At 41.4% G+C, this 24,640-nt stretch overlaps 1 protein-coding gene across 1 annotated transcript in view; it reads right to left on the minus strand.

The window, feature by feature from the left end:
- Positions 1-24,640, minus strand: part of RAB2B (RAB2B, member RAS oncogene family) — a 111,868-nt gene that overhangs the window by 44,878 nt on the left and 42,350 nt on the right. The window contains 2 exon segments of the mRNA XM_085646248.1: positions 15,711-15,779; positions 15,924-16,035. Coding sequence (XP_085502374.1) covers positions 15,711-15,779; positions 15,924-16,035 — 181 coding nt within the window.

A 24,640-nucleotide genomic window follows, 5' to 3' on the forward strand; every position in this document is an offset into this window, starting at 1 on the left:
TATATGTTGCCTCTAAGTTAAGCCTGACTGCTCAGTGCCAAGCTACTAGATGGTTGAGCACAGGTTAATTTGGGGTTTGCCTGTGATTTCACCCAGACAAGGATTATAGAGTTTTGCACCCCTGAACCAGTAACCCAATTTCTTACAGTATGCAATAGTTTTTATGCTGTGAAATTACTGTCATGGATTGGACTTTCAGTGCTTATCACCATCACTGAAGATCCCATAAAGAAGAACCTGTGGTTGGAGATGGTTACCGTACTGACACTTGTATATAATTTAAAAAATTTTATTCCTTACTTTAGTAGATGTCTTGTACAATTCTATATAAAACACTGGGAGCCATAGGTTAACATCTTACTTAAAGAATTACTTTAACGCTTTCATACCTCATGTGTGAAGGGCTACTTTATGAGAACAGAAGAAAATTACAACCCCTGCTCCCACTGGCTACAAGGAGCTTATTATGGAAGCAAGATTATGTTACCAGCAAAGTGCACTTTTGCGATTTATATGTCCAGATCAAAATCTGGGTGCCCATTCTACAAGATTCTAGGAATTCCCCCCAACCATAGTCTTGTTACTCTGTTGCCACTATGTGCCCAATTTATACGTTAGCTGTAAGCATCCTCAGTCTCATTGGTGACAGAGTATGCTTGCAGCCAACATATGGTCTGCCCACCGAATTTAGATGTGGGCGAAACTATGGTTTAATCACGGCAGAGACAACTCCATCTCTGCCATTATTAAACCTCTTCAACAGCTCTGTGGAGTAAGGGCTGTCAGAGGCAGACCTCTAAATCTGCTCACCTAATTTAGATGGGAGTAATTAGAGGTCACCGCCAGGAAAACCCTAGCTATAAGGGGCAGTGAATAGGGCTAAATGCTCTCCTCGCCATGGAGAGCACTCCCATGGCAAGGAGAGCATTTTATTTTTTATTTTCAAAAACAAAATCCTGCGACTGGTTTTTCTTTTTGGAAATAAAAAAAGAAAACAGTTTGGTGCAGGGCTCCATCATGTAGACAGAGCACTGCACCAAACTGCAAAAACCAGTGGCAGTTAAAGCGGTATTTGGCAATGGTTTAAGAAATGTTTGGCTGTCATTTCTAAATGTGGCGGAAGCTACGTCATGTACATGTAAGTAACTTCATCGCCTTGGCAGAAAAACAGGCCGCCTGCCACCTGACACTAAGGGCCAGATGCATCCAATTCAATTCAAAAAGCTTTATTCGGTTGGAAAAGTACAACCATATAAGCACATAAACACATAAGACAATTTTTAAAATTTACATGTTATATAAGAGGACCTGTTACATAAAATACACAATATTATACAAAACTTTAAACCATTTTGCATGGTAAAATAGAAGGACCTTCAAAAAAGTGCAAATACACATAAAGTAACAAAGTGCCGTGCATGAAATGTTATAAAAGCAGTAAGGGCCAGAAGTGCAGGTGCAACTCATACAGACCTCAAACTATTACAGTGCATAGAAAGTTTACAGACAGTACTAAACATAAGTGCAAAATACGCGGAACAACAAGAATTATACGGGAGTGACTATATTCTTCCTAATAAAAACACATTTTATCATGTACGTTGCAGTAAAAAAGCAAATGTCAGGGCTATCCAGAGTAGTTAATAATTTCAGTGCAGATTTAGTGGACCGAACATTGTATTTTAAAAAGATGGGTTTTAGATAAAATCTTCTAAAATGAGTATAAAATTTACAAAACAATAAAAAATGACAGCAGCTTTGTTTTGAGACGTTGTCGCAAGGGCACATCTTATCAGATCTGATTTTCATATGTGGAAAAGAGACTAAGTGATGGGCTATCCCCAATCTTAAACGTGTTAGCACAAAACGGTGGGAAGAGCGTGTGACACAGGAAAGGTAGGCCTGGAAGCCTTTACTTAGGTTCAAATCATTATACTGTGCAATAGTTGTTAGATTTCTAGATTGCTTCTCTCTGGTTGCATTCTTGTGTGAGAGAAACTTCAATTTTAGGTCTTTCTTAGATATCAATCCTGAAGCCTCAGGGTTCAGGCGGACATTACATTTGAACAAAAGATCGAACCAATAACAGATGTAATTCAGCCAGGGTATACATGATGAATTATCAAGCCTCAAACAATCTTTAATAATTGATTGTGTAAAGATCGTTTCTGTTTTAGACCAAATAGATCGCCAGAGTAATAATGGGCGTAGAGAGGCTAGGTCCACAATGTAATCAATACCTACTTCCTTGTGAATCAGCAGGGTGGAAGCTGATGGGGGAACACATAAAAGTTTTTTTAAGAACCTGTTTTCATCATTCTGTAGTGCATTTGCACTATGGTGTCCCCACACCCCTGCCCCGTATAAGGCTGCAGAAATACATCTAGCATTATAAATTGTCATCATTTCTTTTATTCTCCTTTGACCCAATTTTGCAGCAAATCTAAAAATACTAGTAGTATTTCTGATCATCTTGGATCTAACATTTTCATCTTCTTGATTCCATTTCCCATCTCCTGAAAATGTTATTCCTAGATAACAGAACCATTTGACAGTTTCAATCTTGGCTTTATCAATATAAAAGGAGGTGGTGGTTAATTTAGCTTTCCTCCCGCATGCCATTGCAAATGTCTTGGACTTGTTGACTACCAATTTTCTTTCTTTAATGAATGTCACAAATCTGTCCATGAGACGTTGTAGCCCAACCTGTGTTCTTGACATAAGTACCGCATCATCAGCGTACAATAAAATTGGGGTTACATTCCCATTGATAATAGGAGCATCCGAGGGAAGTTTACATAAAATTGAGTCGATCTGGTTAATAAAAAGTGAAAATAAAAACGGTGCTAAAACACAACCCTGACGGATGCCTCTTGCGACTTTAAAAAAAGGTGTGCATTCGCCCTGGGGTCCATAACGAACCTTGCAGGATAACTGAGAATAAAGCCGCGCCAGAAAATAGACACACTCCTTTGGGGCATTTAATTCTAGTAAAACGTCCAATAAAATTTGATGATCCACAAGATCAAAAGCGCTGCTCAAATCAGCAAAACAAAGGAATAAATTACCCTCCTTAGCAACAGTATATTTATTGATCAGAAGATCAAGATTTACGCACTGCTCCAGGGTACCCAGGCCTTTCCTGAAGCCATATTGTGCCTTGGATAGGATTGAATTATCTGTGGCCCAATTTTCGAGTCTATTTAACAAAATTCTGCTCAAAATTTTAATGGAGGAATCTAATAAGGAAATAGGACGATAATTTCTTGCCTCCGACTTAGAGCCTTTTTTAAAAAGAGGAATTATTAAAGACTGGCCCCATGATGTGGGTAATTGACCCTCTGCGGTTGCATTAAAAAATCTAGTTAGAAGAGGGGCCCACAAATTCTTTTCAGATTTATAGAGGTCGAGCGGGACCCCATCTGGGCCAGGAGCTTTTCCTCCCTTGCTATTATTTAATCCTTCGAAGACCTCATCTAGGGTTATGTTTAGTGGTAATCTAGGCCAGGAAGGGTCATTAACCAATGAAGAATCTAAAACAATCCCATCTGGATTAAAAATGTTTAAAAAATGTTCCATCCATGAATTACAATTAACATGTGAAGTTAGCTCTGGGGCGCTGTCATTCTTTAAAAAGGTACTATTAATGGTCTCCCAGTATAATTTGCTATTTTTTGTGTCTGCGGCCAGGCTGAGATTATCCCAAGCCTCCTCTTGGAGTTCTTTTTTCCTGTTAGCGAGAGATTGTTTGTACAAAATTCTACAGTTTTTAATAATTGAGGGGTTTCGTGGTTTAGTGCTCAGGGCTATTTTTAGCTCATGTAAAGCACGAGTACAATTATTATCAAACCATCCAGAATTCATTTTATTTCCTCTCTTAAATTTCCTGGTCAATAAGCTGTCTATTGTTTCGTTAATCAAAGAAACACTGTTAAGTATAATAGAAGGTGAAATATCCTCGCAAAGGCAGTACTCTATTTCTTTGCTGCGTTTAGCTAACAATTCCTTTAAAAATTCATGTGGGATAATCCTTGACCATCTTATCCTCATACCATTTGGTCTTACAGCTTCGGCAGAGTTAATACAGATACTAGCATTCCTCAATTCATCACCCCAACAATGCAGCGAAATGGAAATGCTATTGTGATCACTCAAAGCTTGTTCGCTAACCCATAAATTAGAGAAAGCAATGTTGTTTGAGAGTAAGAAATGGTCAATAAAAGTATTGGCATCTCTACCAGTAAAAGTAGGGCAGCTAACATTATCTCTATTTTTAGTACAACTTAGCAAGTCCAAGTCATATTTTGCTAACATCTGGTTTAAGGCCGTACCATACGTACAGTGTGAGAAGTGTAGATAATCGGCATCCTGAGTGTTTCCACTCTCCCTGCGTAGTCCACAAAGATCATTCATAGCAAACATACACGGGCTAATATTAAAATCACCCGCCCATAGAATGACTGATTGATTACCCGGAAGTTCCAGTACCCTCTCTAGTTCCGCGTCCAGGGGTGTCAGGATCTTATCTCTCTCTTTGGAGAATATGTTGTTATAATAATTAACCAAGACTAGGTTTTTTTCTCCCTCAAACTCAAGGCATAATACCTGAGCGTGGACACCCACAGACACACAACTTCTAATTTTACAAGAGTAAAGTTTGGTTGATATCAGCACAAGAAGGCCTCCCTTTGCTCTGCCAGAAATGGAACTCACTGCATTCAAACAATAAGCACAATAACCCTCAATAAAAATAGAATCTTCACTCCAAGTCTCTTGAAGGCATATTATGTCATGACCTATGTTGATAAAGTCTTGCCAAAAGGGAGTATCCCATTTTTTATTTAGGCCAGCTATATTCCACGTGATTATTCTGAGGCCACCGTCCAAGTTAGGTTCGGGAGATAAAATGTCATCGACTGTTTCTTCCTCAGTTGCCAGGTTGGATGAGATAATATCAGTATTATTGTTCCTGTTAGTCCAGACAGTCCCTTTATCAACAGCTACCAAAGTTAGTTGGGGAATGATGGGAGACTGAACGGCTTCCACAGATATGGATGTATAGGAAATATCTAGATGAGCCTTCTCTCCTCTTACAGTTTTGAGAACTTCATTCATTATGTGAGGGGAGAAGTTATGGTCATAAACAGTACCCTCGCCAAGATTATGTCAATCAATGTCCTCCATGGATTCAAATACTTGGAATCTGTTATGTGTGGGAACAGGGGTATAGTAACTTAATCTCAACCTATCTACGTAGCGAGAATTCGTTGGGTGATGAGACTTAAATGGGAGACTAGATTCCAGTAAGTGCCTGTAGAAATAGCCTAGTGGTAGTAAAGTGGTGTTATATTCCCAGGCTGAGGGAGCAGGGGCATGTTTAAGAGTATTTTCCGCCCAAGAACAGGTTTTAAAATTTATTACAACGCAATCTCCTTCAAACTCTTTTCTAAGGGGACCTATCCAGCTTACTCTTTGTGCTAATATAATCTGGTTAGCCCCTATCATAGGGAAATTGCAATTGTTGGCCAACCAGTAAAGTGTTTTATTCTTGAGTATTTCATTGCTCTCCTCTTGGCCATTTCTTAGCTTGGGAATATTCACAAGTACAGCGACATATGGGCTGCATTCTGGGGGCAAATTAATGCGAGGTGCTATTTTTCCAGCCTTATTAGAAGCCATAAAGACTTCTTTCTCCGAGCACACTTGTTCCGTAGGTACAGTTTTACTATTTGGTTGACCTTTCTCAGTGACTGTTTCTATTGGTTTCTCACCCAAAGCTATAGTAGAAGGGTTACTTAATTCTCTACATGGCTGGGTTGTAGTGGTCTTTTAATACAAGTTGGGACCTCTGTGTTCCTTATAGGCATATCCGTAGATGTGGTTGAAACTTCTATACCTGTCTTGAGTGGGCCCCGTAATCTGACTTTATCAATATCTCCTCTTAATTTGTTCACCTCCCTGACTAAATTATCCACCTTTTCATACAGCGGTTTAATCAGTTCAGCGAGTTTGTCACAAATCAACTCCGGGTTAAATGTTTCCGAGATGCATAGATTAGCCCTGGAGCGTGTAACAGCCTTACTGACTGCGGGAATAGGTTTTTTCCCTTTTTTCTTAGGCCCAGTGAGTAACCCCGGTGTTTTTCTACGGGCTCCTGTTTTGTTTCCCAATGGTGGTGTGACTAAAGCAGGACTGACATCAGTGGCAAACAGTCTAGGGGAGTTGGAAATATTAGAGGGGGTACTAATATTAGTGGCATCTCTTTCGGTGGGGATTAGCGCTGAAGATACCTCACTATTACTAGAGGAGTTTCGGGTTCCGTGAATAATTGGGGGTGGTGCGTTTGAACCCATAGACAGTCTTTTTTCTGTACGGTCTATTTCCTCGGTAAGTGCGCTAACTGCTTTTACCAGGTAAGTATCAATGGTGTTACAGGCAGAGTCTGCTAAAACTTTATCTCTGCGTTTCACCATAACTGTGGATTTAATGTTCCTACTTCCTGTTCCCTATATCACACTGCGAGTGCAGCGTACCTCTTAGCTTCGCAAAAATATGTAGTGGGACTTCACTACTAATATTCCACACAAGGTGATAACTTGCCGTGACAAGGGGGGTGGCCCGGCCCGTCCTCCTTCGTCCTCCGACGGCCTCAGACGGCCCGCCCTCTGCCCGGGCTCAGCCCGGCGTCGCCCGCGCGCGTCCGCGAGGCGGAGGGGGCTGGTCTCTTTTCAGCTCCTCCGGCGCGGGAAACAGTCAGTGGGCGGAGTCACTGGGCATTCTGGGGATTGTAGTATGCACCGCTCCGCGGCCGCGCGATGTCAGGGCACGGCGGCGGGTGCAACCACAACGGCGAGATTCCCTTGCTGCTCCGCTTCGGTTTTCCCAGGTAGGCAAGCAGGGAGTGGGTATAGCGTGACCTCCTGCGATCCGGCTGCAACTCTAAAATGTTGGTCCCCCGCTCTCCAGTGGGCGCTGGCCTCTTTTCAGCTCCTCCGGCGCGGGAAACAGTCAGTGGGCGGAGTCACTGGGCATTCTGGGGATTGTAGTATGCACCGCTCCGCGGCCGCGCGATGTCAGGGCACGGCGGCGGGTGCAACCACAACGGCGAGATTCCCTTGCTGCTCCGCTTCGGTTTTCCCAGGTAGGCAAGCAGGGAGTGGGTATAGCGTGACCTCCTGCGATCCGGCTGCAACTCTAAAATGTTGGTCCCCCGCTCTCCAGTGGGCGCTGGCCTCTTTTCAGCTCCTCCGGCGCGGGAAACAGTCAGTGGGCGGAGTCACTGGGCATTCTGGGGATTGTAGTATGCACCGCTCCGCGGCCGCGCGATGTCAGGGCACGGCGGCGGGTGCAACCACAACGGCGAGATTCCATTGCTGCTCCGCTTCGGTTTTCCCAGGTAGGCAAGCAGGGAGTGGGTATAGCGTGACCTCCTGCGATCCGGCTGCAACTCTAAAATGTTGGTCCCAGATGCATCCAAATAAATGTTTTGCGATTCCCTAATTGCAAATCTTTGCGATTGGCAATTAGGGAATTGCAAAACAGCGTGCATGAACGTCTGCAGTACACTTTCTGCGATTCCTAAGGGGGAGCAAATGACCTACTACATTAATATTAATGAGGTAGGTTGCAATTTGCGACCCCCTAGGAATTGCAAAAATCACAGGGATGGCGGCCTGCTGAGATCAGCAGACCACCAGGTCTGTGATTGCTTTTAAGTAAAGCAATCATTACTTTTGTAAAGCTAAAGAAATCAAAACCTTCTCAGGAGTTTCACTGATACACCTGGTCCTTTTAAACCAACGAAGAAGAGATTGGCATAGAAGCTGTAATATAAAAGACATCTTTTTTATTAACCTCAGATGAGGGAGATTGCGTCACACAGTACCCTCAAGTCACTGTAGGAGGCATTCTAAGGAGTACAGAGAACAGGGGCATTATATACCCACACAGGGGCTCAAAGGAAGGCGGTACAAGTACACATGAGAAGAGTTACACACATAGATGGTCATACAGAAAATGCACAGTCAACAAGTAGGAGGAGTAATGAGTTGCTGACATCAGTTAGAACAGCCTGACAGTTCTATACTAGGAGCAGGTGCATTCTACTAGCTAGGCCCCTCTGAGCATGTGCAAGGCTCTGGAAGAGGGAAACAGCAAATGGCTAGCACATAGCTAACTAAAATGGCTGCCAAGTACAAAATGGCTTTCAGCTCATGCTAACAGATCCCTGCAATCTTTAACAGATGGTCCTTTTAGCATGAGTTAAAGACATTCCTATGATCCAGTAGGAACATAGAAAATATTTGCACATTAATTTTCATAAATTTATCAATATCCTAATTCATTGCTAGGTGGCCATTTCTCATTCTAAATATTGTTAAGCGGGCATTTATAAGGTATAAGCAGGAGTACAAAGGGAACAGCGCATTGGGTCATACAGATAGAAGGAGAGAGTAATGACTATTATCACAAACAGAATTATTAACTTTCTAGTCCTAAGCAAATCCTAGAACCATCTAGTAAAAACATTTTCAAGGCTCCTATGCATTTCAGGGACTATCCATTTCAATATCAGAATAGCCAACAGCACATATCTAATAAAAACATTTTCAATAGACTTTCCATTGTCCTTTATGAGGGCTAGAACATCAATATTTATTCAAGAAAAGGGCAAAGTAACATTGGTTAACTGCTCAGGAAAATGTTTTTCGTGTAGAATAAACATTAAGAGAAATACAAATATTAAGGAAGTCACACAAAATATTACAAAAACAATTCTGGCTCCAAGGGACCATGAGGACCACACAGGGCCATAGGAATTAGGAGGAAGAGCTGCAAAGGGCTGCTCCTCCTCAAAAATGGGACGACTAAAGGGGTACATTATTAACAAATAAAAAAAGAAGTCGTCCTTGGGAAATTACAGCCAGAGGGGAGTCTTCTCCCTGTGTCCGTTTGAGCCTCACAGGCAGGCTCTTGTTGTTCCCACGGTGGAGCTGCACAACTCGCAACTCAGGAATCACAGCCCAGTTTCAAGGGAAAAGTGTCTTCTTTCACGATAGGGCAATCATCTTCTGGGGCAAATGCCCTCAGCGATCCTGTCCAGTGTTTTAGGCAGTGCACCAGTTTTCTTCACTTCAATCCAACAGGCACCAGAGACACAGCACCTGTACCCTGAACTCAAGTCCTTTCCTAACTCCTGTATTGCTCTGCTGGCACACTGCTCTTTCATTGGGGCCACAGATTGTATCCAGTGTGCCCAGGTATCTCTTAATCAACAACCAAAGGTGCAGACTTTACAGCCAGCATTCAGGAGCGTGATGCTGAAGTGCCTGAAGCAACCCTTGTTTCAAAGGGGGTCACCTCAAGTAAAAACAACCTGGCCATTCTGGTCGGTCTGTGACTCTTTCAGCTGGGCATCAAAAACTTGATCCAAAAATTCTCCTTTCTGATTTGTGACCCCGTCTTTCGCCCAAGACAGTGGCAGGGGTACACAATTCACATCCCAGTGCTTCCAGCCTTTACTGAGGTCCTAGTTGCCAGCAATGCCTGTGCTGGTTACCTTCACCTTGACTGCAAGCTGGACTGGTGCTGACTCCCCAAGCTGGATCTGATGTCCGAGCCCCTCTGGCAATGGTTGTAAGGCAGCAAATATCTATTGGTGGACAGAACAAGAAGGTCTTTAGACAAGGCACAGAAATGGTCTATTAACAGAGAGGATAGTCTCAGAATACTGCCTAGTCTTGGGACGCCCCATATATTAGCAATGCACCCAAGAATCACCTTTATCTATGTGAGAGTAAAAAAAACAACAGCCTGGACCTATTGGCAAGTATAAAAGGAACGTTTGGTGAACTGATAAGGGTAATACGTCACCCAATCCCAAGCAGCCAAGGAAGTCTGTGGTCATTTACTAAATTCTGAGGAAAAGAGAAAAACAATACAGACATACTCCAAATCCTTTCATCTGTGTATTCCTATATTATTCATCTGAAGACCCCAAAAAAAAAGGAAATGTTCTACAATTTTACTCATAGACTTTGCATTACTTGTACAGGACTGCAGACACTTCTAAAATGATTTCTCTTAATAAAAGCACCTACATTGTATGCTTAAGACCATGCTCTCATGTTATAGGAGCAACAGGAAAATCTAGAACTGCTAATTTAACAGGGATTTCTATTACATAAAGAACTAAAAACTTCAACATAGTGGGTACATACATTTCTCCAGCAGAACATGTTGTGACAAACAAACTCCTATAAAACAATATTTTCCTCAAAAATGTTTGCTAAGGATCACATCGGCGTCTTTCCTGCATTCTACTTTTCACAATCCAAACTATGCAACATCAGCTCTAGTAAGGACTGTCAGTTTATTTACACAGACTAGCTAATAAAAACTAGCAATGCCCTTGCAAAACTATGTAGCATGAGAATAACATACAATAATGGTGTTATCACCTGAGAAGTTTAGAACAAAAATTACCCACATCTAGTTCCCCTTAAAGATCAACTAAGGGAACAGCAATCTAGACTACTCATCCTTTCATAATTTCATCAGACAGGATGGGCAGTAACATAGCATATTTATTTATTTATTTTATTAATGCTAACAATTTGTAAAACAGTATTACTGAATAGCCAATTAAATATCTCATGGCTGTTTCCTAGACAGTTTAGACAGGCTAAAAAGAAAGTGAGAAAAAGAGAGAAAACATAAATTTGCCTACCCTTAATTTGTAGAGGAGCTAGCCTCCTTCCCCCATTTTGACAGTAGGAAACCCTGAAACAGGTTTCACTTCTGTCAACACTATCAACCCCTATTTGTAGCAACTGGGCATAAACAAAGTTATAGGAGGTAAATAGCACATTGAACTAGCTAAAGAACATGAATAACCAACCACCAATCCCCTTAGTAAATATACTAGTTATAACATGAGGGCACATGAATTCAAACTAAATCCCATTGCCTCCTTAACTCAGCCCTAAAAGCATTATTGCTATATACATGGCAGAGCCATTCTCTTAATCAGAGTTCACATATACCATTATATTTCCCTCTGTTCATATGAGTGCACAAAAACTTGCTTTTGCCAAAAAAAAGTAAGCAAAACTTCTTTCTCTCCCTGTTCTGCCATCTCGTCTTACAAAACGTTTCAAAGGTCGAAATGTCAAAGCAAACCTTGCTCCGAGCCCAGCTAGGCTTCTAAATGTAGAACTCGACCTTTAACCCTTTACCAGCTGTCCTATTTTGTGTGCAAGGGTTTCCATGCGGTTCTCCCAATTCAAAGTGACCCTGGAGACTGAGAGCTGAAAAGCAGACCCATTCCATCCCTGTTTGCCAGTTTAGAGGTAAGAGAATAACTGCTGCTGGTTTTTTATATTTATTTTCAATTGTAAGCAGTGTGCAGAATACCTTTCTAGCAGTATATAGGTCAGCTGTTTGTGTTATACTTAAATGTGTGCATTTACTGAAGCCTAAGGCATTTTAAAAGCTGCTCTGATTGGCAGAACTGCATTTAAATAGTGAATTTTGCCCAATTTTGACTTTGGTGTTTGGGGCACTTAAAAATGAATATCCTACATTTTTTTGCATAATAGTCATCCCCAGAAGGTTCCCTACACATTCCAGAGATGTGGCATCAGAAATATATAATTTATACCCTTATAAAAATGAGTTTTGTACGCCTGGGTAAAGTGACATTTCACATGTAAGTTTACCCCCCATTGTGATAAAGCGTCGCTTAAATTCGATTTTGATGCTAGAAATTCACAGTATGATGTTTAGGCTTTATAAAGATTAAAAAACGAATTTAAAGCACTTATTTTTAATAATATTTTTTTTTATATAAACAAAATTCCCCTTTTTATTATTTTATTTTTTAATAACTCCAACCTTTTTTATGATTGCACATATGAAAAGCAAGTGTCATTCCTTTCCTAACACATTCATTTATAACGCTAAGCACAGAAGCCTTACTTGAAACATGAAAAAATCTATGCCACTTTTTAAAGGACAGTCATTATTTAACATCAGAACCACGGATATGCTTATGTAAAAAGGCATTTAGAAAGGAAAATCCCTACTGTCAATCTGTTCTCTGTTATCCAAAATAATGAAACTATATTTCTAACTTTTTAAAACAGCAGTCTGAAATGCAGGGTTTTACCGAGGTTGCACTGACTTAATATTTAGTTGACTTCAGCATTTTTTTTTCTGTGGCCATGCGAACAAAAATAGCCACGTGCTACTTATGCAGCTGTTGGTTGAGCAGCAGGCGTCGAATTCTCACGCCACTCTCAGGAGAGAAAACCATTTTTCTGTATTTCTAATGTCTTGACAAAGTGTAATCTCCATTGGTTTGTGTCAGACAGCTGTTTCTCAGTGAAACAGTTATACACAGCTGTTGGAAAGCTTCTTTTTCGTGTTGAAATGTAAGCACGGTGACAGTCTATTTAAAACTGAGGCATTTCAATGCAGTCAAATCTATCGTTCTATATTGTATGTTTAGTTCAGCAACAACCAAAGTCACTCACATGATGTGAATGCCTTTTAATATCTAATACAATGTATCTTAAGGAAAATGCTGTAACATTTTGTATTTTAGTCTATTTATTGCAAAACACACAATTTCGTTTTTGAGGCCCTTTTTATTCCTATTCAATGTGAATTCTAATTTTATCTTTAGCATCGTGGCAATTTGCACACATGTATAGTCTCTTACTCTGTCAATTTTAATGATAGCGTGCAGCTATTTAGCATATATTATATAATTCATTGCTGGATTATTTTAAAATATATTTTATTTTAATGATATTTTGCATAACAGAATTATGACAAAAAAAACACATTGAGCTCATTCCAGACATTTTCAAAAGGGGGTCATACACTCAGAACACACAATAGAGCGCGCTTAAGGCTAGCCATGCTTACACAAAGAGCGCAATCGCTACTTACTCACACAAGTACCACTAATGACAAACCACATAGACATTTAAACACACATTTAACCCACAAATCAACATTTAGGACAGAAACAAAGGACAGCCCACAGACTGTACTGAAACCAAACCATTTGTAAATATTAATTGTAAGTCCTATTTACAAGAAAAGCTCTCAAAAGTAGTTCAAAAACAGCCCAAAAGACTGTTCCATTTTCAAGAAGCCAAAATACACCAAATTTGCCAATTTGGCTAGAAGAACACCAAAAATCGCTCTGCATATCACCACTTATGAATGTTACCAATTGCACAGACCAGGATCCTTTTTATGTACATATTTAGTTCCTTGGGGTACTAGTCACCGAGGAAGAAATACGTTTTTATACCTAATCCTAGTTAGGTATCCCCGCTAGGGGAGACAGCTGATTTCATACAAGTTCAAAAATGGTACCTTCAAGAAAGCAACACATTCTACGATGTGTGCTAAGAACAGGCATGCCAAGAATATTGCAGCATATACAATATTATACACAAAGTAGCACTTAACTCAAAGTGTGCCGTTCAAGGTTTCAAAAGTTTCTCATCAAATTGCAATTTATATATTTCCAAATTCCAAATATTTGCCAATTTCCATACAATTCCAAAATGCGTCGCAACAAACGACCTTACCAAGCAAAAAAATCTCCAACCTGTCAGTGCCAAGTTCTGAGAGACCAAACGGTCGTTTTTAGAATACTCAGGCCAAAAAGGTTCTCAGTCAGGAGTGGTAAACAGTTGGAGGAGTCAAATCAGGAAGACCAGAAATATACTGGGCTGCAGAGACAGAGAATCTCAGTGTAGGGTACCTTCTTACTAGAGTCCTGTTCTGTCCTCCTCAGTAGATTCCTGTCTCCCATCAAGACGACTCCCTTGAATAGCCACTTCTCGGATGAGGTCCACGTTGAGCGCCAATTGAAGAAATCAAAACCTTCTCAGGGGTTTCACTGATACACCTGGTCCTTTTAAACCAACAAAGAAGAGATTGGCACAGAAGCTGTAATTTAAAAGGCATCTTTTTTATTAACCTCAGATGAGGGAGATTGCGTCACACAGTACCCTCAAGTCACTGTAGGAGGCATTCTAAGGAGTACAGAGAACAGCGGCCTTATATACCCACACAGGGGCTCAAAGGAAGACGGTACAAGTACACATGAGAAGAGTTACACACATAGATGGTCATACAGAAAATGCACAGTCAACAAGTAGGAGGAGTAACGAGTTGCTGACATCAGTTAGAACAGCCTGACAGTTCTATACTAGGAGCAGGTGCATTCTACTAGCTAGGCCCCTCTGAGCACGTGCAAGGCTCTGGAGGAGGGAAACAGCAAATGGCTAGCACATAGCTAACTAAAATGGCTGCCAAGTACAAAATGGCTTTCAGCTCATGCTAACAGATCCCTGCAATCTTTAACAAAGCAGCCCGTTTTCCTTAAAGGAAAACAAGATGCTTTACAAAAAGAAAAATGAAAAGTTTTCTTTTCATTTTTTATGAGCAGGCAGTGGTCCGTGATACCACTGCCTGCTCTTAAAAATGCGTTTACAAACATTCACAAAGAGGAAGGGGTCCCTTTGGGACCCCTTCCAATTTGCGAATGTCTTACCACCTACTTGAAGTAGGTGGTAATATGCAAATGTTTTGCGACTGCATTCGCGGTCACAAAACATTTGGCATACTGTTAGGATTCGCTATTTGGCAGGGACGCCCTTAACACGCCACTTTCAAATAGCGAATCGCAAACCCATTTTGTGATTCAGTAACAGATTACCGAATCGTAAAATTGGGTTTCTTGCATCACAAAAGCATTTTTTGCAATTGCAAACGGCTTGAAAAACGCTTGATGCATCTGGCCCCAAGTTTGGTAAATGAAGGTTGGTGTGTTATTAGTGTTTGGTGGCAATTCCTGTTGGTTCAGTGGAATGAATGTGTGTCAACTATGTAGCTTTTGTGCCACATTTTGCGCATGAGGCTGTGCTTGAGGTGTAAGATGTTGTTGACTTTGGGAAAAATGGTTGTGCAAAGAAGATTCTTGTGAGGAACCACTTTGTCAGTCGCATAGCTCTGGTCACATGTTGTGTGCATGAGAGTACCAAGAAGTCTAACATGTTCTGTTGGTGTTCAGAGATTATTTATCCATCTGGGTAAGTGTGATCATCTAGAAAGTGTTGTTGGGAGCCTGAAAACAGTCAGCTATATTGTAAATCTGTGCTCTATATGTTTCATGCCTTTGAGCGTCTTCCAGTTGAGCCTGAGTTTGTAACAAATTTAATGAATAGGTGCCTGAGAGCACGAGAACCAATCTCATCCTCCCCATTCTATGTACCTCAAGAAACTAACTGCATGTTGTTCATGTTGAAGAAGGTTCACCATGAAGGTATTAGTATAGATGTACTGTTGATGACTCTAGAAAGAAGGATACATAGTGTGTTGTGCGAGTGTTATCAGAGGGGATGAAGTAACCACTGGAGATGGAGACAGACTGTGCCCACATGGAAGGAACACTATTTAACATCATCCTTGAAGTGTAACTGGAACCAATAAAAGAAGTTATACTTTTTTTTGCATGTCATTTGTGTCATATGTTTTAAAAAGGAATGCAATTTATTACCAAGCAGCTGAAATTGCCTCCTAACTAGCCTCAGCATATTTACTATGCCTTAAACCATAACTCCTGTAATGACAACCTAAAACTCACTGCCCCTTTTCATAAAACATCAGCCCTCAAGTTGCACCTCATTGTTGACGTCAAACAGGTCTTGCTGGATGTTCTTGTAGATCTGTTTGGCTGTGTTGATGAAGGCCTGAACAGAACAAAAGAAGAAATCAAACATATTACTGCCAATATATAGACTGTGAAGCTTTAACAGAAGGCAGAGTGAATTGCAAACTTTATCTAATTTCACATGAGCAACTTTAACACTTTCACTCCACTAGCCTCACTTCACCTCCTCCACGTTGCCTGCTGTCTTTGCTGAGGTTTCCATAAAGATAAGACCATGCTCACGAGCAAAGGCTTCTCCCTCTTCTTTCTTAACATCCTGTCTGGATTCCAAATCACTATGAAACAAAGACAGGATTACTGTAAGAAATACAAGGTCAGGAGACTAAACATTTCAAAATAGAGATGCAGGGCAAAGATTCATGAAGATCAATCATGAGTCCTTTGAAATAATACACTGGAAATAACTCAACAGTGGGAAATAAAGACTTGATATTTCCGATACACAGGTCTGTCATATCGTGGTGCCTTGTGGTCACCAACGTAGCCTTGGAATTCTGCTTAATGGCGAGAGCTACAATATACTGAGGTGAGCAGCAGGCGACTTAAGAATATATTAGCCTGATGAGTGAAGGAGATCCTGCACAGGGCAAGTAGGAACCTTTCTGGGATTTCAAGAAAGGAAGCCTGTCGAGTCTGGCTGAGTTAAAGTATGCTATTCTGGGGGCAAAGACAGCAATAAGTAATAATAATAATAATAACAAACTTATAAAGCGCTTGGTTACACTTACTAGTGTGTCCCCGCGCTGCGGCACAAATCAGATTCCGGGCAGAGGAAAGAAGAAGAGATTAAACAAGAGAACTCAAAGATGGAAAGAGCCAGGTTTTTCCAAAAGACTGTCTCCGCAGACTCAGGCCGGAGCCCCAGGGGGAGTTTATTCCAATGTTTGGCAGCTAGGAAACGAAAGTGGCCACCCATCCTAGCTCTCCTAATGGTCGGAATGCTAACCTGCCCTGTCCCGCTAGATCTCAAACAGCGGGTCGTAGAGTATGGGGTAAGAAAGTCATGCAGATAGGTGGGTCCTTTTCTCTGTAAAATGCGATGGCTCACACACATAGCTTTGAAAAGAATTCGTTCCCTTACCGGGAGCCAGTGAAGAGAAGCCAGGGCCTTGTTGGAAAAGGCTCTCCTGGGTAACATTAGAACGAGACCAGCCGCAGCATTCTGAATGCGTTGGAGTCTCTGCACACATTTGGAACTAGCTCCCAAACAAGGGGCGTTCCCATAATCCATGGGTGATGTCACCAGAGCGTGGACCATAGTTTTCCTCGCTGACATTGGCAGTACATCCAAGGTCTTCCGGAGACCTCGCAGAAACCCAAAACATTTTCCTGCCACTCGCCTAGTGTGATTATCAAAGGAAAGCTTGGAATCCAACCACACCCCAAGATTCTTTACCTGATCACAAGGGGACGGGGTTGGTCCCAGTGTCTGAGGCCACCATGCTGATGACCAGATTGTGGGAGCTTTACCTATCACAAGAACTTCAGTTTTATTACCATTAAGCTTAAGGCAGTTGTTAGCCATCCAAGACGCCAGTTCTTGTAGGCACGTCGAAAAATTGATGGCTGCCTTCTCATGATCTTGTGTTCGGGACACCACCAATTGTGTGTCATCAGCATAAGACACAACACTGACCCCAAATTTTTCAATAATCTCTGCCAAAAGGGTGATGTAGAGATTAAAGAGGGTGGGGCTGAGGGTAGAGCCCTGTAGGACCCCTTGGTTCAGCTTAATACTTTTAGAATAGTAAGGTTCCTGAGACACCTGGAAACTACGCTCATATAAAAAGCACTTCAGCCATTCCATGGCTGGGTCCGCCAAACCTCCTTTCCTCAGGCTCTGAAGTAAGGTTGGATGAACCACAGTGTCGGCACTGAGGTCAAGTAGGACTAAGGCAACCGTTTGTCCCTCATCTACATATTTGCGGATGATTTCGGTGGAGAGGAGCCCAGCCGATTCGGTGGAGTAAGATGTTCGAAAGCCCGATTGAGTGGAGTGAAGTAAGCTGTATTTACTAATGTGAGCTGTCAATTGGGTATTAACCACCTTCTCTTCAATTTTGGCAAAGTATGGCAGACTTACTGACCTATGTGAAGCAATGATGAAAGGATGCATGTCTTGTTGGATTGCTAAGACATGATGGACTTAACACATCTCAGTGTGGCAATTTTGTAAACAAATTGTATTAATTTGTATGTCATTTTGTCACTAAACAACTTGTAGGAAAGGATCTCTTTTTGCATGATCAACCTTCAAGAATTTGAACTGATGCAGCAGGTTTTCAACTCTGTATTGCACTGGGCCCTTCTGTCTAGGTCCCAGTGCATATGCTCTGACCCCCAAAGTATGTGTACAATTAGCTAATACCGGATAGGCTTATTTAACTTACCTATAAGCCCCTAGTACAAGAGGTAACACGGACTAGTAAGTTAAATTCCACTTAACTGTGCTACCACTACACTGACTTTAAGTGTGTCACAAAAGCCTAGTTGGGCCGCATTAAAACCTCCAACTCGACATTTCAAAACAAACCCTTTTGCAGGTCATAACATTCCTATTCAATATTAATAAACCACCCCTCAGAAAGGCCTTTGTATCCCACCAGGAACAGTGTTAAATATTAGAAAGAAGGGCATGTTCCTTTTGGGTTTATAAATGCCCTGATAGCGAAAACAAGAAATTGCAAATTTCACTGTAGTAAAGCTGGTAGTCCCATTGACTAATATAGAGTTTCACTAACCACTGTGTTAAGTGCCAACTTCCATTTGGCACTACCAAAGATATTACTCCAAGGTATCACATTAATCGCTAGATTAAACCAGACTCATTGCTGAAATCGGATTTAAGATACCTTTTAATATGAATGTGACTTTAAAAAAGTCACCCCTTTGCCCGTGACTGTCAGATTTTGCTATATTACAAACTACCAGGGAATAGGCTTGGAGTGGATACACCCTATGGCCAGGACACTCGAAGCAGAAATCAGGAACAATGGAGGGTACTCGTGATATGGGAAAAACATTAAAAGGTCCCAGCCCAGAAAGAATTATGCAGACAGATAGAGTTCACGTAATGGTGACATGGAGTGGGGAGAGAAGATTGGGGGGTAGCTGGAAAGAAACGATGCCTGAAACTGTTGGTTGTTTATTTTATTATTTAATGTAAAGAAACCACCAAAATTGATGCCATTGATTAATACCAAAATGTGTTTTAAAAAAGAAGAAATGTGCTGGGTAGACCCTAGAGGTATGCCCAGGGGAAGAAAGCTTGCACCATCTTGGATTTAGGTACAGCAGGTTATTCTAGCATTGTTTCATGGCCAAAACACCACGAAGTGATGTAAAGTGGGAAGGGTTGCCTCATGGAAACTACAGCCTATTGGCTAGTGAGTCCTCCCCTCTCACAAACGAGATGGCATAAAAGTGGCACCTCAGACCCACCGCCCTCAGAACACTACTGGACTGAAAAGAAGACAGAGAAAAGACTGTCCTGTTGCTCCCTGGAGTCAGCAAAGAGAGGCTGCACAAAGACTGGACTGGATCTCCTGCACCCAAGGGAACCGCAAAGAGGACAGTGCCTGCTGTGCCCTTGTGGAAAAGAGCTACACTTGTACCAGGATGGAAGAAGTGACTCCAAGGGCTAGCTAAGCTTGAAGAACACCAAATGCTAGGGAACCCTGCACTCCATGACGGTCCAGTTTTCCAAGAATCCTGCCTGTGGCTGGATGCTTAAGTGCCCAGTGAGCAACCGAGTCCTGACCTTCCCAAGGAATCTCGAAGTTTGTTGGACTAGTGGCCAAGGTCGAGGTGGACCTTGGTACGCAAAAATTAAATATTTACTCACCCACAAGCAACCACTGAGACTGATGTAACCATGAGACCAGTGATGTCTGGACCTGCACTAGAATCCTCTGCTGCAACGTGGAAGATAAAGTCCTGAGGCCGAAGAAGATCCCTGGCCCCAGCAACACTCACCGCACCTCTTCTGCAGGCTCAGCATTCTGCATCCCTGGCATCAGGATTACTCCTTGACTGGACCATGGTAAAGGAGAAAAGAGCACTTAGGACTCTAAAACTGCTGGATCTGATAGTTAACTGTCTCCTTGTTCCCGAGTGGTCCCTTTGACTGGCCCTCGACCCGTCGAGGCTCATCCAAGTGAAGAGAAGTAGCTGTTCTAACCACTTGGCTACTAACTGCTAAAACGCTTGCCCCAATTTATTGCATTGTTAAAGGATGTACTTACCTTTGAAAATGTATAACTCTGGTTATCCTCCATACATCTTTGTCGTTTTGGTGTCTATTTTAAGATAAAAAGACACTAATTCTATAAATTGGTGTGAGATTTTCATTGTGTTGTGTTTCTTACTTATTGACTGTTTTGGTATTTTTAGATGCTTTACCCTTGTTCCTTTGAGTAAGCCTGACTGCTCTGGGACACAACCACCCAGGACTGAGCTAAGGGTTTAAATAAAGAAACCCAACTGGACCCGATAACGACATTATTACATGGTGAGGTTCCACACCTACAACACATAATTATCCACGTTCCTGAACAACCATCTAGTAAAAACACAAATACTGACATGGTACAATCCCATGCAGTTAAGCAATGCCATGCACTTCCAGCAGTCCCCCTTCCACAACGACCGAAAAACAGCACAGATGTGTACAATGCAATCGGATATTAAAACATTGTATAGCAATACTTAAATGTGATAAAGCACCCATCTGTGCCAATCTATCAGACACCACCAAGTCCACACTATTATGCACACACAGTTCATCGTACACGTCGGTTGGCTTCTATCCATGAAGACCTCTGCTTCAGCATACTACTCTTTCTGCCTTTTTAGTAGTCCATATGATATAATCATTATTAAATCCTGGCAACATCGTGTGCCCCCATTTGAAAGTCTGTCTTTGGCAAGACCAATCACAAATTCACAAACAAATTATGATACAGAGTTATTTCCAGAAGACACTCAATTTTGTGATTAGCCACATCTTGTTGCCTGAATCCTCGAGTTTTGCGAAATTCTCACAGAATATGAAAAATATGTATTTATCTTCACAACCCTTAAGACCGGTATCATTGTCCCCGTTTTCCAAATGTAGTAGTTGTACCCATATGTAGTAAATTCTATGCAACATTTTAAAGTCACTTTCTTGGTTACTAATGATTTACAGTGGGAGCAAGACTATGTGCCAAAGTAATCTTTATATTATAATCTTCTTAGTCTCTGTGAATGAGCAAAACTATTACATATAAGGTAGCCAGGCTGACCAAGGGCAAAAGAAAGAACCATGACACAAGACTAATTTTTATGAAGCTAAAGCGCTCCCCATAGATGTGATAAAGACCTTAAAACCAGCCTCCATTATGCATTATAACATGTTTTGGGGGCCCTCAAAGTACCTTGCACAAAAACTGCCCATCTCGGGTGGCGAACACTTTTTGTGGAGAAATGTATATTAAAAAGATTTAAAAAGCATACCCAGGTGTGCCATTTCATCTGCGCTTCAAACTGTAAAATACCTTTTTCTTGGAAGCAACTATCAAAATGGGTAGTGGTCTTTGCCCATCATGAATACTCTGTTCACCCCATGTAGCAGTTTCTAAATTTTATATTATACTTTCTACCATTTTATAATATTTCATATTGTGATTTTTACTGTTTACTCACAACTTTAAAGCTTCCCGGCATCAACTGGCCCTTGCCCGTAATATATGAATCTGCCAATAAATTAATAAGGTGATAATGGCATGACTGATGTGCAAGAGACAAAATATGGAATGCGTGCTACCACATTTGAGATATCACTTTTGTGATAAAGAGTATTACAGTCTCCTTCTGCACTTCTGCTTATTCTCTTTTGGTGCAGGATCAACTTTACATGGTGATAATCACTCAATTTAATGCAAAGTTGATCCTGCACCAAAAGAGAATAAGCAGAAGTGCAGAAGGAGACTTTTTACACTGGGTGACTACATGGTGATAATCACTCAATTTAATGCAGTCACCCAGAGTAAAAAGTCTTCTTTCAGATCTTAGTGCTTAGAAAACAGCCTCTCTTAACCAGTGGATTGCAATATGGATTTATATGGCATTCTTTAGTTGAACATAAAACTTGTTTGTACGCCCAATGGTGGCAGACTGGAACACTCATTTAGAGGTAATGGGATAAAATCCATTAGCCATATTTTGGTAGATCTAAGACTAGATGCTTCCTGTTGGTGGGTCGGGACACCTGTACATTCTATTTCAATAGTTTGAAAAACATGCATGAAAACCTGATGTTGGTGGATCCAGACTTTGGTCCACAAACACTCACAGGGATTAATCAGAACTATTGTCCCTACAGTTCAGGCTTATAGAGAGGGACACTCGTCCAGACACACCCCGATGGTGCATAGTCACCATCATTGTGAATGACCTGTGGCACAAGCATAGGTTCTATGCAGGGGTACTGAAATGCCACGCTTTTGATAGTAACCCTTGTATATGCCTCATGTTGGCAAACTGGAACACTTGCCCAGATGTCCAATGTGGAGGCCCTTTCAGAAGAAGATATTAAGTGGTTTGGGATATTCAGCTATAAAGTCCTGAATGCTAGTTATGGACAGACAGATATATACTTCATGGGACACTAGAACATATGCCCCATCCTTGTGCAGTGGAACACTTGTCCATACACCCAGTGAGGAGTGATTGGGAGACTCGTCTGGAAATGTCATCATGTTGGACTGCTAGCTGCTCTAATGTACCCCATATAGAACAAGCATTGGCATAGCCAATAGGTCTCACCTTTGGGACCTTATAAGTGTTTAGTTATCCAGCACAATATCCTTGGTGCAACAACATCAACTGTTGCATGGCTAAACACTTATAAGATCCCAAAGGCGAGACCTATTGGCTATATCAATGCTTGTTATTTTACCTGTCATGACACAAAAAGTCTATTATGACAAAACCAAGGTATGGTTTATGCTACAGTAACCGCTCTTGGAAGAGCAGCTAATATGGAATACTTGATAGAAGTTGGGAGAGACACTCAGGTGGGTAATCAAATCAGAAGTGAACCAAATTCAGATATTTCGTTGTGGAGTGAATAAAAACCATCACATCACTGAAGTGAATCAACCTTTAAAGAGTGATGTGCCAGTCTCTGTGATGCTTTCACCCCATTAACAACACAACTCTGGTACAGTGAGTGGGTGGGAACCCTGCCCTTGGCTTAACCCCTTTCACCCTTACCTGCAGCCGAAATATGGTGTCCAGGAACTTTAGTGCATTCACGAATATAGTGTTTCACATGCTGGTGGCGGCTTCTAAGGACTTTAGGTATCACCAGTAATGTAAGTAGAATGCACGTAATCGTATTCCCCTGGAAGAAATCTAGCTGGAATGCGAGGAGCGCTGTACACGTTTCGTCATTTTGACGACCACACAATGATTAAAAAAAAGATTAATAAAATCATCTGAGCACCGTTTTAGCTGACCCACCTCCAATCTTCAATGCTAAATTCTCTGGATCAATCATGCATTGAAGAAGTTGTTTTTATAGTGCTCACATGCCACTTACAGGCGCTGAAAATTATTGCCAGCCAGAACGTACATTACATACAGTAAGGTACAAGCGTTATTGAAATGAAAACAGCTGAAAGCAGATATGTAAGACAACTGCTTGGAGGATATGGCCTGTCTCGTTTCGTTGTCACTAGAAACAATAGTGCCCCTGCTTGACATATAACTTCTGAAATAAAAGTCACTTTTGCGGGCTCGAGTGCTCGGACGACTTGACGGCTCGCTGCGGACATCTGCTGTGACCTGCGGATCAATCAGTCGCGTCCTGACAGGAGAAACCAACCTTTCATCTGCCTGGTGCCAAGCACGTGAACGTTTTATTGTGCTTAGAAACAAACACTACGATGCCAAGCACTATGTAAATATCAAGCGTATTTAAATAAACTAATTTGAGTACCTTTTTAGCTGACCCACCTCCAACCTTCAATGGTAAATTCTCTGTATCATTCATGCATTGAAGAAGTTGTTTTTATAGCGCTCACATGCCACTTACAGGCGCTAAAAATTATTGCTACCCAGAACGTACATTGCATACGGTAAGGTACAAGCGTTATTGAAATGAACAGTTGAAAGCAGATGTGTAAGACAACTGCTTGGAGGAGATGGCCTGTCTCGTTTAGTTGTCACTAGAAACGATAGTGCCCCTGCTTGACATAAAACTTCTGTGCCATGATGTAAATAAATCGTACAGCAGGACGAGTTTGTCCTAGAAATCCAAATGTTTCTCCTTCATATAACCTTTGTCTACACACGTCTGACGCAGCACTTCAAAGACGTAACTAAGATGGACCCAAATAACAAAAATATGTTTTAATACTAAGTTTCGGCTTCTGTCTTCCTCGGGTAGTATAAGCATTTACTGACCATGCAACCACATACTACCTGAAGAAGTCGGACCCTGAAATGCTGTGGTAGAAATATGTATTTTATTTTTCGGGTGGTTCCCCCCCGCCCCCGCCTCTTTTTACACACTCCCGCACCACCCTTTTGGAGGGATCTGCATGATACTTGCCAAACGTAAACCTGATTTTTTTGGGAAAGTTATGAACAGATTTGTTAAATGCAGTCAAGTTACAAACAAAACAAGAAACAACTTTTCAATTGAACTTCTGATCTACCTGTAACTATAGCCACAATTGCAGACTGCTAAATAGGTGTATATCTTTAAGACTGTATTCCACTGACGCTGAAGTCCTGGTCATTCCATCAGGCAGGGTATCACCTAGGTGGTCTTCTTGCTAAAGCAGCCTGCCAATTCCCAATTGAGATTGGTCTACCTCATCCGGGCTGGTG

Source organism: Triturus cristatus, chromosome 1_1, assembly GCF_964204655.1.
Source record: "Triturus cristatus chromosome 1_1, aTriCri1.1, whole genome shotgun sequence".
NCBI classification, from domain to species: domain Eukaryota; kingdom Metazoa; phylum Chordata; class Amphibia; order Caudata; family Salamandridae; genus Triturus; species Triturus cristatus.